We start from the raw sequence: 14,509 nt of genomic DNA on the forward strand, positions 1-14,509 counted from the left end.
GTGCGGCAAACAAGGACATGGACTCCAGCATGCGAGTGTGAAAAGTATAACCGATGTAAGTTTTCCCAAATAGTTTGTATTTAACTGTAAAAGGCCAAAACTTAGCACTTCTCCTGCCTTGGAGATGATCAAAGAGATTGAGGTGAAGTGGAAAGTAACTTCCCCTCTTCCCTCCCCTTCTCTAACACACAACTCTCACTCTCTCCCTCCCTCTCTACTGCCTTCTTCCCTTTCTCTCACTGTCTCTCCTTTTCCACCTCTGCTCCTTTCCCTGTGTTTACGACATGGTATCCTCTACATTGGAGAAACCAAACAGGCATTGGGTTTCTACTTTTGCAGAGCACCTGTGTTCAATCCATGGGGCACTCCTGAGCTTCTTGGTATCTCATTCTGACTCTTGGATGTGGGAGTGACCGAACAGTCTGTGACTTCCTGAGCTGTTGCAATGAGGCTCAAGTAATCTTGAGGAATGGCATCTCATCTTCCATTTGGGCTCATGGCAGTCGTCTGGGCTAAAACAAAATTTGATAATCTTGGGTGACTTGATTCCTCTGTTAGTATCAGTTGTCCATTTGTGATAATAGGGTTGGCTTGTTTAAAAAAATATCCAATAGTGGAGGGCATGTGCATGCTGACCTGCCAGACATGTCTTGTCTGAAAAGCGTCTCCACCTGAAACGTCACCCATTCCTTCTCTCCAGAGATGCAGCCTGTCCCGTTATCTATCTTCGGTTGAATCCAGCTTCTGCCGTTCCTTCCTAGACATGTCTTCTTGCTCTGTATTTTGCAACTGCTATGATCTTTTGTCTATTTTTATTATTACCCAACCGCTCTTATTCACTCCTTGACCAGATATCTTTGCTTGCAGCTTATCCCCATGGTCACCTGGTTTTACACTATCAGAGCCATCCACCCACCTGTGCAGCTTTACAGGTTTATTTTGTCGCCTCCCCAGTGCTGACGAAGGGTCTTTGACTTGAAACATGATTTCTGTTTCTCTGGCTACAGATGCAGCCTGACCCGAGTGCTCCCAGCATTTTGTTTATCAGATATATTCCATCAGTAGTTTTCATGCATTTATTCTAAATTGTTTTCCTATATGACTGCCACCTTTCAGTCCATGTTTGCACGCTTCCTCCAAAATCTTGGGCTCTTAATTTTTTTGCAGCAGCCTCATATGTGGTAAATGCCTTTTGGAGATCAAAATACACACTACATTTACAGGAGATAGACACTAAAAGCTGGAGTAACTCAGCGGGTCAGATATAGAACAAATAGAAAATTACTTTTCTCCAGAGATGCTATCTGACTCGCTAAGTTACTGCAGTGTATTGTATCTATCTTTGGTTTAAACCAGCATTTACAGTTCCTTCCTACTACATTTACAGTTCCTTCCTACTACATTTACACGTTTCCCTTATCAACTCCCTATCACATCCTGTCAAGTTTTGTCAAACATGATTTTCATTAAACCATGTTGGCTGCATTTGATTAGATTCAGCTTACCAAATGATTGGTTATTTCCTCTTGCGAACTATGAGTGCTGGATGAATTAGAATCATGGTGATACAGTGTGGAAACAGACCCTTCGGCCCAAATCGCCCACACCCGCCAACATGTCCCAGCTGCACTAGTCCCACTGCCTGCGTTTGGCCCATATATACCTCAAAACCTGTCCTATCCATGTACCTGTCAATTGACCTATAGTTCCCAGCTTCTGTTTTACGTGCTGGGAGGCCAGGTGAATCTCTGCTGGTCCAGGTGCCCAGTAAATGTGAGTTCTGCTTCCAACAACCATTCAGGCAGTGAACCCTTGGCCCAATGTACTAATTGCATCAAACCTTTGTGCCAAACGAATTACATTTCCAATTTTGTGTAGGAAAGATGGTTACCTTGTTTACTCTGAATGGACCAGTCAGAATATCATAATATTATGTGTAGGAAGGAATTGCAGATGCTGGTTTACACCACAGATAGACATCAGCGAGACAGGCAGCATCTCTAGCGGGGGAGGAATGGATGACATTTCGGGATCAGACGTCTGAAGAAGGATCTCAATCCAAAACATGATCCATTCCTTCTCTCCAGAGATGCTGCCTGTCCCGCTGAGTTACTCCAGCATTTTGTCTCTTTTTCTATAATATTATAACCACTCAAACTTTCTACCTGCTGCAGTTCCTGGCGACTCTCTCCTTGCAACCTTTCTTCTCCAGTCCTGCCAATGTCGTAAACCTTTCTTGTGCCTCTCTAGTGTACTCCCATCAATCCTGTATAGAGGCAACCAGAATACACACAATGTTACTGGTACTGAGCTACCAATTTCCACAGTTCCAAGATGACTGTTCCACTACTTTCAAAGACCCATGAACAAGCTCTCCAAAGATAGACAAAGATAGACACAAAATGCTGGAGTAACTCAGTGGGACGAGAAGCATCTCTGGAGCATTAAATGCTGCCTGGTCCGCTGAGTAACTCCAGCATTTTGTGTCTATCTTCAGTGTAAACCAGCATCTGCATTTCCTTCCTACACAACATTCTCTCCAAGATATTTCTGTTCCCCACCACGGTTCAATATCCTTTCAGCTATAATGTATTCCCTTGCCTTGTCTCCCTCACCAAAGGATCAACAACTGTAAAATCATGTTTTTTTACGATGACAAAAATACTGCTGTGCATTGATTTCAATGTTACAAGGAGGAGTACTGACTATCCTGCTCTTGTGTGTTTAGAAGGAGACGGTGTTGCTCCCACTTGTCAACAAGCTGCTGTTTGGTTCATCACAAGACAGCACAGGGGAACCTCTGACAGCACAGCTGGTACCAAGCAAGGAACTTGAGGCCCTCCTTGCTGGCTTGGAGAAGAAGATCCGCTCAGATGCTTCACTATATCCTGGTCTGGCAATGGAGGCACACTCGGCAACTGTCAGAGCAGGGATTCTTAAGGTACAAGCATGCAAGCAGCCAGTGGCTCTAACTCTGGAACACACTATTGTATTTCAGAAAAGTAATTTATTCATAATATATACAGTTAATGAAATTGGGGCATGTCTTGCTCTACGTTCCATCAATTCAGCACTTTCGCTTGCAATGTGTCAATGAACACCACATCCTTAAACAGTGCTCCCATGAAGTGTCTGAGAGTCCCTCAGTGTCTAGTGATGGCTGGACCTTAGACCAAGGCCACTCCCCCACAGCATCTGCGGTGACTGCACTGAGCTTCAGTGTGTCCCACACACCCACATACTCTCGCACCCTGGAATGTGCCAGTCGGCAGCAATTCATTTACCGACATCTTATGCAGGAAGATCAATTTTTGGGCACACCAAAGCGAGTCTTCCGCTGAGATAATGATCTTCCAGCAGCAGTTGATATTTATCTTGTTGTGAATCCGAGATCACTGATGCACAACTGCTCAGGATGAACCATGACAAGAGCCCTTGCATTCTTCTTCTGACCTTCCTGTCAAACACCCAGTGCATAAGGAGGTGAATATTGTCCACACCACAACCATCTCAATGGCAGCGTGCAGTGGGGTGCTTTTCTGACCGAGCAGGCAGGGTCTGACTGGGAAGGCGCCTCACATTACTGTTGGCGAGTTCCTCTGTCTGCTTGGGGAACCATCTGATGGGATCCATCGAGTCCTTCTCCCACAGTGCCTGTAGCTTGTTCTACTATGCTCACTTGTGGTCAAAGGTAGTTTTCTTCAGGAACCTTTCTGTGAAGGACAGGTAGTAAGGCAATGTCAAACTGAATGGAACATTGTATAAGTCTACATCGGCCAACAGCTACACTAGTCCCACCTGCCTGCGTTTGACCCATATCCCTCCAAAGCTGTCCTATCCATGACAATGTACTTTAATAATTATTGACCTAATCACATGATCCTGCCGCCTTCTATGCAGTATACTTGGGCTCTCCATTTCTCACTTTTATTACACCTTGCTAATTCCAGATTATGGGAAAGGATAAGAGTGAACATTTTGTGGGAACTGTTGAAGGGAACATTGCACGTCTGGTTTCTGTACGTGTGTGGGCTCTGCACTCTATTGCACTCTACTGCCCACTTCTTATCCCAGATTATTGTTATTTTTTTCCTTTGGTAGGAAGTGGAAAGCATTGTGGAGCAAGCCCTGAAACTGTACAGCGCTGACAGGGTTGGATTGGTGGATTATGCACTGGAATCTGCTGGTAAGTATCAGATAAAAGCCGGGCCAAGTAAAACTGTGAATGTAACAGACTGAAAGCGTGTTGTGTGGGCTAGCACTTTAGTCATGTCTGACTTACTCCCAAGGAATGGGGTGCTCTTTCACACTGGGCGATATGTCCCGAATAGGCAAGTACAAATCTATGTTCACAGTACACGTTTCCCCAGACCTGCTGAGGTTCACACTGCAGAATGTTAATTTAACTTGTAACTGTTTGATGTTGCACCAGCCACAACTCATTTAAAGGCTGAGCCATCGGTTGGATGGCATTGCCCTGGGGCACCATCGGTCATCTTCATTCTGTCCACTGCTCCACCATCCCTGCAAACACATTGGTTAATCTCTTGTGCACTCTCTCCAAAGCTTCATGCCTTTCTGAGGGCAAGGCAGCCAGGACTGGATGCACTACTCCAGCTGTGGCCAGGACTGGATGCACTACTCCAGCTGCAGCCAAGCCTGTGTTTTACAAAGTTCCCCCGTCACTTCTTTGCTCTTGTACCCTGAGCCGTTATTTATAAAGTACAGGAGTTTTTAAACAACATCCTAAACTTCCTTCTTTCAGTAAACTAGGCACATATATCACCCACGTGTGTAAGAAGATATGAAGGTCTGATGAAGCGTCTCAACCCGAAACGTCACCCATTCCTGAGACACTGTTGTTTCTTCACTCCTTTTAGAATTGTGCCCTCTAGTTTACATTGCCTTATTCCTCCTCCCAAAATGAAATATTTCACATTTGAATTAGAGCTGTAACCAGCCTGTTCAAACCCTAGTCTGTATTTGCCTCGAATTCCATTAATATCCCCAGCTCGCAGTATTATCTGCAAATCTGGAACTCAAAGTCATTTAAATGCGCATGAAGAAAAGGTGCATCTTATTCTGCCCGCTGGCCAATTTTACAACTTACAATTAACCTACAAACATGTACATCTTTGGAGTGTGGAAGGAAATGGGAGAAAACCCATGCGGTCACAGCGAGAATGTACAAACTCCGTACAGGCAGCACCCATAGTCAGGATCAAACCCAAATCTGTGGTGTTGTCAGGCAGGAGATCTACCGATCCATCACTTTGCTTCCCTATGCTGTGCTCTTCTGTTGGTTAGCCAGTTTTATTCCTTGAAGCAAAGTTTAAGTTGCAGAGAAAGTGAGAACAAAATAGATAGGCTGGAGACCAGGAGACATTTGAGATGAACGTCGATACCAGCTGGATCGGTGGAGATGCAACTAGTGGCAGACGAATGAAATCTTAAACACCTGTAGAAGTGCAAGAAAAGAAGACAAGCTCATGGTTTGAAATGTGGATAGAAGCTTGGGTCTTCTCAAGCTAACATTGGATTTAATTGGAATTGTGTAGAAAGCTGAAGATCTACTTTAGGTTTCAGCCATCTGCAGAATGACCAGGATACTGCCTGGATTAGACAGAATGCTAGAATAGAATGTTAGCTATAAGGGGAGGTTGGACAAACGGAATGTTTTTGCTGGAGTGTCAAAGGCTGAGACGAGTTAGAAGTATATAAAATTATGAGAGATATATAGATGGAGTCGGCAGTCTTTTCCCCATGGTGGAAATGTCAAATACGTGAGGGCATCGAGTTAAGGTGAGAGGGGGAGATGTTTAAAGGAGATGTGTGAGGCAAGTTTTTCTTGCACAGCTGAAGGTGTGCTGTCAGGGGAGGTGGTGGAAGCAGATACAATAGTAATCTTTAAAAGGCATTTGGACAGATACATGTACAGACAGGGGGTAGAAGGATGCAGACCATGTCAGATGGGATGCGTTAGGCTGACATCATGGTCGGTGCAGACACAGTGGGCCAAAAGGGCCTGTTCCTGCGATGTAAATATATGTTCTACAATATATAAATATATATGTTCTACAATATAAATTGTCCTTTCTGGTAAGTCTCTAAACTAGGTCAGATGTAATGCTATATGGCTTTATATAATTGAGAAAATAACCTATGCAGCCAGCAGTCATTTGTTGCACATGTTCCCAGCTAACTGCCCACAAATAACAATATTTTTATACCTTGGTCAGCTGGTGGAAGTATTGCTTCCATTTTATGTTATAGAAATCTTTCTCATTGTACTTAATATTTTGCAAAAGTAGCTCCTTGTTTATTATAGTTGTATTGAATGAAAAAATTATGAGTGCAAGTAAATGGTTAAGATTTGGGAGGGTACTTATCCAACTACTGCCACCTGGTGGCCATTCAGCTGTACATTTAAAGTTTCAGCTGGATTCTGTGCAACCTGTTGGACATTGTATGAAAATTAGCTTTCAGGTTTAATTAAACAATTGCGATTGTAACATTAAATTATTTCTGCAGTTGTGCTGGATGTGTTGAGTTCTTGGACACATTGGTAAGTTCTTCTTAACAGGTGGGGGACCAGCATTCTGGCAGGCAGGTTTGCCACTGCTACACGGGTGGTTTTAAACTGAATAAGGGGGGGGGGGTGTAAAATGGGATAGTCAAGGACGGATTTAAAGGGAAAGAGAGTAAAGGGATAGTTGGATGCTGGGGTACAGCATTAATGGGAAAGAAAGCTAACTAAGGGATAGGAGAATATGGCCAAGTATAAGAAGTAAAGTAGATGAGCTTGAGGCTCAGTTAGAGGTTGGTAGATATGACATTGTGGGGATTACTGAGGTGGCTGCAGGAGGATCGGGCTGGGAACTTAATACACAGGGTTATACATCCTATAGAAAGGACATGTAGGTGGGCAGAGGTGGGGGGGGGGTAGCTCTGCTGGTGAGGGATGGAATTCAGTCCCTTGTGAGGGAAGACATAGGGACTGATGAGGTAGAGTCACTGTGGATTGTGTTGAGGAACTGTAAAGGCAAGAAGACACTAATTGGTGTTATCTACAGACCCCCAAATAGTAGCCCGGATGTAGGGTGTAAGTTGCAGCAGGAGTTAAAACTGGCATGTAACAAAGGTAAGGCCACTGTGGTGATGGGGGATTTCAATATGCACGTAGACTGGGAAAATCAGGTCGGTTCAGGACCCCAAGAAAGAGAGTTTGTAGAGTGCCTCCGAGATGGATTCTAAGAGCAGCTTGTAATGGAGCCGACCAGAGAAAAGGCAATTCTGGATTTAATGTTGTCCAATGAACCAGATTTGATAAGAGAACTCGAGGTAAAGGAACCGCTTGGAAGTAGTGATCATAATATGATTAGTTTTAATCTGCAATTTGAGAAGGAGAAGGTTAAATCGGAACTGCCAGTGATGCAGTTGAACAAAGGGGACTATGAAGGCATGAGAGAGGAGCTGGCCAAGGTAGACTGGAAAGGGATCCTAGCAGGAATGACGGTGGAACAGCAATGGCAGGAATTTCTGGGCATAATCTGGAAAACGCAGGATCATTTCATTCCAAAGAGGAAGAAAGATTCTAAAGGGAGTAGGAGGTAACCGTGGCTGACAAGAGAAGTTAAGGACAGAATAAAACTAAAAGAAAAGATGTATAACACAGCAAAGAGTAGCCGGAAGCCACAGGATTGGGAAACTTTCATAGAACAGAAGGAAACAAAATGGGCAATACGGGCTGAAAAGATCAAGTACGAGGGGAGGCTGGCCAGGAATATAAAGAAGGACAGTAAATGCTTCTTTAGATACATTAAGGGGAAAAGAGTAGCAACGTCAAATGTGGGTCCCTTGAAGGCAGACACAGGACAAATTATTTTTTATGTTTAAGAAGGAACTGCAGATGCTGGAAAACAAAGGTAGACAAAAATGCTGGAGAAACTCAGCGGGTGCGGCAGCATCTATGAAGGAAGGATTATTTGTTGTACATGATGGCTGATAGGGTGGAAGGTGAGGACCAGGGGGACTGCCCTTGTTACGAGTGGGGGGATGGGGAGAGAGAGTAAATGTGACGGGGTATGGAAGAATTCCTGGTGAGAACCTCATCTATGGTAGAAGATGGGAACCCCCGTTCCCTGAAGAATGAGGACACCTCCGATGCCCTGGTGTGGGTAACAAGGAAATGGCAGAAGAGTTGAACAGGTACTTCGGATCTGTCTTCACAAAGGAAGACACAAACAATCTCCCAGATGTACTGGAGGACAGAGGATCTAAGGGGGTAGAGGAACTGAACAAAGTTTTCATTGGGCGAGAAATAGTATTGGGTAGGCTAATGGGACTGAAGGATGATAAATCCCCTGGGCCTGATGGTCTGTATCCCAGGATCCTCAGGGAGGCGGCTCTAGAAATAGTATTGGTGATCAAAACCTTTGATAAGGTCCCGCACGGGAGTGGTGACTAAAATTAGAGCGCATGGTATTCGGGTAAGTTTTTAACATGGATAGAACATTGGTTGGCAGACAGGGAGCAAACAATAGGAGTGAACGGGTCCTTTTCAGAATGGCAGTCAGTGGCGAGTGGAGTGCCGCAAAGCTCGGTGTTGGGGCCGCAACTGTTTACCATATATATTAATGATTTGGAAGAGGGAATTAGGAGCAACACTAGCAAGTTTGCAGATGACCCAAAGCTGGGTGGCAGTGTGAACTGTGAAGAGGATGTTAGGAGGTTGCAGGGTGACCTGGACAGGTTGAGTGAGTGGGCAGATGCATTGCAGATGCAGTATAATATGGATAAATGTGATGTTATCCTCTTTGGCGGCAAAAACAAGGGGGCAGAATATAATCTCAATGGCAGGTAAGGTGGAGGTGCAGCGAGACCTGGACGTCCTAGTGCACTAGTCACTGAAAGTTGGCTTACAGGTACAGCAGTGAAGAAAGCTAATGGAATGTTGGCCTTTATAACAAGAGGATTTCAGAATAGGAGTAAAGAGGCCCTTCTGCAGTTGTATAGGGCTCTGGTGGGACCACATCTGGAGTATTGTGTACAGTTTTGGTCTAATTTGAGGAAGGACATCCTTGTGATTGAGGCGAGATTATTCCCTGGGATGGCGGGACTGTCATATTAGGAAAGATTGAAAAAACTTGGCTTGTATTCACTGGAGTTGAGAAGGATGAGGGGAGATCTTATGCAAACATATAAAATTATAAAAGGACTGGAGAAGCTAGAAGCAGGAAAAATGTTCCCAATGTTGGACGAGTCCAGAACCAGTTCACTGCAAACCTGCATATTTCTTGAAGGATTCATGATTAACTTTGTCCATTCAGTGATATGATTATAATTATTTTTTATCTTGTTAGGTGGCACTGTGATCCACACGCGCTGCACAGAGACGTAGAGACCAAGACTATTCATAGTCTGTTTGGCATTCCACTGTGGTACCAATCTCACTCACCCAGAGCTGTCATTCAGGTATATAATCCTTGTACTGCTGCTCCCTACTGTCTTGAAAGCAGTGACCTTCGAATCCTCTCCTAGAGGCAGAAAGGTACAGGGACGCTATATGTCCACAACTTCAAGATTTGCTGTTGGGGGCACCACAACTAGTATGTGTCTTCTGCTTTCCCCAGGTTTATGTCAAACATACTATGTCTGCATAACAGTTCTTCCCAGTCAGAAGAATGCAAGGTATTGATATATATGTCAAAAAAAGTCATGTATTGGCCCATCATGCGTGCTTGTTCAGTACCACAGTTCTGGGATATGGAATAGAAACATGGAAATTATGAACAGGAGTAAGCAATGTGGCCCTTCAAGCCCACTCAACCCCTCAGTGTGATCATGGCTGATCATCCAAATTGATTCCCAGTTGGGGGACTCCCCATATCTTTCTCCCCATACCTCTTGGTCCCTCTAGCTACAAAAACAATATTTAACATGAGTATATTCAACGATCTGATTTCAATTGCATTCCATGATAGAGAATTCTTGGTTCTTGGTTTCTTGGTCCTCCAAAATATTCCAAATGGAATTTAAACTGGAGGTGGTAGTTCACTACTCTGGATGAAGAGATTTCTCCCCCTCTGAGTTCTACATGACCTCGCCTTATCCTTGCACTGTGAAACTGGTCCTGAATCTCCCCAGAATCAGGAACATCTCACCTCTAATCTTCCCAGTCCTGTTAGAAACATAGAAACATAGAAATTAGGTGCAGGAGTAGGCCATTCGGCCCTTCGAGCCTGCACCGCCATTCAATATGATCATGGCTGATCATCCAACTCAGTATCCCGTACCTGCCTTCTCTCCATACCCTCTGATCTCTTTAGCCACAAGGGCCACATCTAACTCCCTCTTAAATATAGCCAATGAACTGGCCTCAACTACCCTCTGCGGCAGAGAGTTCCAGAGATTCACCACTCTCTGTGTGAAAAAAGTTTTTCTCATCTCGGTTTTAAAGGATTCCCCCCTTATCCTTAAGTTGTGACCCCTTGTCCTGGACTTCCCCAACATTGGGAACAATCTTCCTGCATCTAGAACTTCTAAATTGTGTAGGTTTCTCTAAAATGATCATTCCTTCCAAACCCCAGTGAATATTGACCAGATTGCTCTTCAGACGTCAGCCCTGCCATCCCTACAGTTAATCTGCTGCACTTTTGATGTGATCCCTCCGTAGCAAAAATATCCTTCCTGAAGGAAAAGTGGGCTCCTTCCATCTGCTTTAACCAAACTACAATGCTTTATGCTCCCCATTCCTCTCACCTGAATGTTGATTGTCAGTGTGTTTGTCAAATCTGCAATTGAGTTTAGATTTTAAAAATCTACTTATGGAGTCATATAGCAGAGAAACAGGCCCTTTGGGCCCAACACGTCCACGTCAGCCATCAAGTACCCGTACAACTAATCCCATTTGCCAGCTTTTGCCTGTAGCTACAGAGGTGCCTAAATCCAGAGGGTATAGGTTTTTAAGAAAAGCATCAGGCCTGGAGCTAAAGCTCCAGAAGTTGTTGTTGACGTACAAAGTCACACCTCAAGAAATGACTGGAAAGTCACGCAGTGAACTGATGTTCAGATGAAAGATCCGCACTAAACTAGACAGTCTGCGACCCGATCTCAGCAAATCTGTCCGAAGGAAGCAAGCTTCAATGAAACAGGCAGCAGATCGAGGAAGCAAAGAACGAGTCTTTGAGGTGAATGATCATGTCATGGTCAAGAACTTCACATCAGGTCCTACTTGGCTTTACTGAATGATAGCAGAAGTCATCCGTGAAGTCATGTACAATGTAAAGTTGAGGGAGGGAAGAGTTGTGCGTCGTCATGTCGATCAAATTAGAGCAAATTTGCCAAAAGGTGACGAGCACAACAACCTCCAGCAAAGAGAAGTGGTTCAACCAAGTGAGGAGCCAATGATAGTTCTGCCTACTCCAACCGAACGTGTAGATTCTGAAAGAACTTCAGAGAATGACGAACCTCTAGCCCATAGTGATAACACAACATCACAACCAGACCCTGATATCTCAGGTCACATGCAAAGTCCAACACAGACAGAGACGCATGTCTAATAGAACTAAAAGAATACCTAAAAGATATGAGGACTTTGTGCTTTATAAGTGAAAACACATAAAGCAACGTGTCATTTATTTGGTTTGCTGCATCATGTTTATGGAAGATGGGTGGAATATTATGAAAAAATCATAAATGCCAAGTTTAGTTTATGCATGTTTATTACAGCTATGATGATCTAATTGTAAGATGACTTTCATAATACGACTTGGAGAACAGTGTATTATTCAATTATAATTGTGTAAAAGATCATATACTTGCCTCCAAGTTCAAGTTCAAATTCAAGCGAGTTTATTGTCATGTGTCCCTGTATAGGACAATGAAACTATTGCTTTGCTTAAGCACACAGAAAAAAAATAGTAGGCATTTACTACAATAGAGATAAATGTGTCCATACACCATGATATAAATATATACACACATGAATAATTAAACTGGTAAAGTGCAAATAACAGATAATGGGTCATTAATAATCAGAGTTTTGTCCGAGCCAGGTTTAATAGCCTGATGGCTGAGGGGAAGTAGCTATTCCTGAACCTGGTTGTTGCAGTCTTCAGGCTCCTGTACCTTCTACCTGAAGGTAGCAGGGAGATGAGTGTGTGGCCAGGATGGTGTGGGTCTTTGATGATACTGTCAACCTTTTTGAGGCAGCGACTGCGATAAATCCCCTCGATGGAAGGAAGGTCAGAGCCGATGATGGCCTGGGCAGTGTTTACTACTTTTTGTAGTCTTTTCCTCTCCAGGACGCTCAAATTGCCGAACCAAGCCACAATGCAACCGGTCAGCATGCTCTCGACTCTCCAAGTTAAAGGGGGAGGGGTGTTGTGTATGAGAATATGATTCACATGTTTGAATGACTTGTGCGATTGTACACAGACTCAAGATGGCGATCACAATACAACAAGCATGTAAAGTACTTATGTGTTCCGAGTCTTATTTAAGGCCGTTTCCAGCACAAATACATAACAACCCCTCTCCACTCCTCCCCTCTTCTCCTCCCCTCTCTAATCCCCTCCTCTCTCCCCCCTCAAATCCAGCACCAGATAATTGCAATATTGACTAGGGGAGAGAATGTCTCCTCTCCTCTCTCCTCCTCTCCTCTCCACACTCCCCCTCTCCTCTACTCTCTTCTCAAACCATCCTCCCCTCCCCCTCCCTTCCTCACCTCTCCTCTACTCTCCTCCCTTCCCCTCCAATCCTCTCCTGTTCTTCCCTATCCTCCCCTCTCCCCGCATTTACTCCTCTCATCTCCTCCTCCCCTTCACCTCTCCTCTCCCCTACCTCCCCTCTCCATCCCTATCCTCTCCTCGCACATCCTTCCCTCTCCTATCCCCTCTCCCCTCTTCTCCTCCAGTCCTCACTCCTCTCCTCCACCCCCCATCCTCACTACCCTTCAATCCCCTCCTGTTCCCTCCTCTGTTGTCCTTTTCCCAATTCCCCTTTCCCCACCAGTTGTCCGGTCTCCTCTCTTATATTCCCCTCTCCTCTCCCCAACACCCTCACCTCTCCACCAAACTCAGCTCCTCTCCTCTTTCCTCTCCTCTCCTCTACTATCACCTCCTTCCCTCCCCTCCCCTCCTATTGTCTCCTCTTACCCCCTCCGAACTCTTCCCTCCTCTCCTCTCATCACCCATTTCATCCCCTCCTCTCCACTTCTCTCCTCCTCTTTCATCCCCTCCTCTCCACTCTCTCCTCTTCTTTTCTCCCCTCCCCTCCCTCTCCCTCTCTCTCCCCTCCCCACCAATGCAGCACCAAAGAGAATTGTAATATGGTGCAGGTGAGAGATTGTCTCCCCTCCTCTCTCCTCCCATCTCCTCTGACCTCTCCTCCCCTCCCCTGTAATCCCCTCCTCTCCAACCCGCCCCCCTCTCTGTCTTTCCTGCAGGGGCGGAAAACCCGGGGGGGCGGGGGGGCGGCAGGAGGGACACGTACCCCCCATGTTTTAAGAGTTGGGGGACATCCCCCCCAAGTTTTTGTGATCCCGATTTTAAAATCTCCCTTCCCCACCCTATTCCACTCCTTTCCTCTGCTCCCCTTCCCTTCTCTCTCTCTTCCCCCCTCTACTGCTCTCCTCTCCTCTCCTCTGTCTCCTCTCCTCTCCTCTGTCTTCTCTCCTCTCCTACCCTCTCCACTTCTCCCATCTTCTCTCTTCACCTCTCCTCCCTTCTCCGTTCTCCTCTCCTCCCCTCTCTTCTCATCCCCACCTTTCTCCTCTTCTCCCCTCGACTCCCCTCCCCTTTCCTCTCCACACATCCTCCCCTCCTCTCATCCCCTCCTCTCCTCTCCTTTCCTCTACTCTCCACTCCTCTCCTTTCCTCACTCCCCTTCCATCCTCTCCCCCTTCTCTCCTCTATCCTCCCTTCTCTTCCCGCACCTCCCCTCCGCTTTTCTCGCTCCTGCTCTCCTTTACTTTACTCTATTCTCCTCTCCTCTGCCCTCCCCTCATCCACTCCCCTCTCCACTATCCCCCCTCCTACCCACATCCTCTCCCCCTCCCCTCCCCTCTTCTCTACTACTCTCCTCTCATCCCCTACCATCTCCCCTCTCCCCCTTTCCACCCTGCCCTCCTATCTCCCCTCTTCTCTCTCCTCTCCTCCATTCACCCCTCCTCTCCTCTCCTCCCCTCATCTCTCCTCCCCTCCCTCCCTCCTCACCTGCACTGGTCTCCTCTCGTCTACCCTCTTCTCTCCTCCCCTGCCCCTCCCTCCCTCCCTCCCATCGTCTCTCCCCTCTTCTCTTCTCTCCTCTCCACTCCTCCACCCCTTTTGCTTCCCTCTGTAACTCTCCCTCTCTAGAAAAATGGCATCAAAAACAAATTTTATTTTTCTATATCCCTTTTTCATAATGTATATAGTGACCCCAGATGTATAGAATTACAACACACAAAAAAAGATAATTGTAATATGGTGCAAGTGAGAGATTGTCTCCTCTCCTCTCTCCTCCCCTC

The 14,509-nt window shown here is 45.6% G+C and overlaps 1 protein-coding gene across 1 annotated transcript; it reads left to right on the forward strand.

Moving 5' to 3' along the window:
- The first annotated feature begins 284 nt into the window (after nt 1-284).
- Nucleotides 285-9,400, forward strand: LOC116969259 (SUN domain-containing protein 2-like). Its single transcript, XM_033016145.1, has 4 exons — nt 285-380; nt 2,729-2,941; nt 4,102-4,186; nt 9,363-9,400. Exons 1-4 carry the CDS (start codon nt 285-287, stop codon nt 9,398-9,400), a joined length of 432 nt encoding a protein of 143 aa, XP_032872036.1.
- Nucleotides 9,401-14,509: the final 5,109 nt, after the last annotated feature.

The sequence above is a fragment of the Amblyraja radiata genome, unplaced genomic scaffold, assembly GCF_010909765.2.
Source record: "Amblyraja radiata isolate CabotCenter1 unplaced genomic scaffold, sAmbRad1.1.pri S137, whole genome shotgun sequence".
Classification (NCBI taxonomy): Eukaryota; Metazoa; Chordata; class Chondrichthyes; order Rajiformes; family Rajidae; genus Amblyraja; species Amblyraja radiata.

Coding starts and splice junctions, on each gene's coding strand:
- LOC116969259 (XM_033016145.1), top strand. CDS start 285: ATGGTATCCTCTACATTGGAGAAACCAAACAGGCATTGGGTTTCTACT. Junction 381..2,728: donor GGGCACTCCTGAGCTTCTTG/GTATCTCATTCT, acceptor TTGTGTGTTTAG/AAGGAGACGGTGTTGCTCCC. Junction 4,187..9,362: donor TTATGCACTGGAATCTGCTG/GTAAGTATCAGA, acceptor TTATCTTGTTAG/GTGGCACTGTGATCCACACG.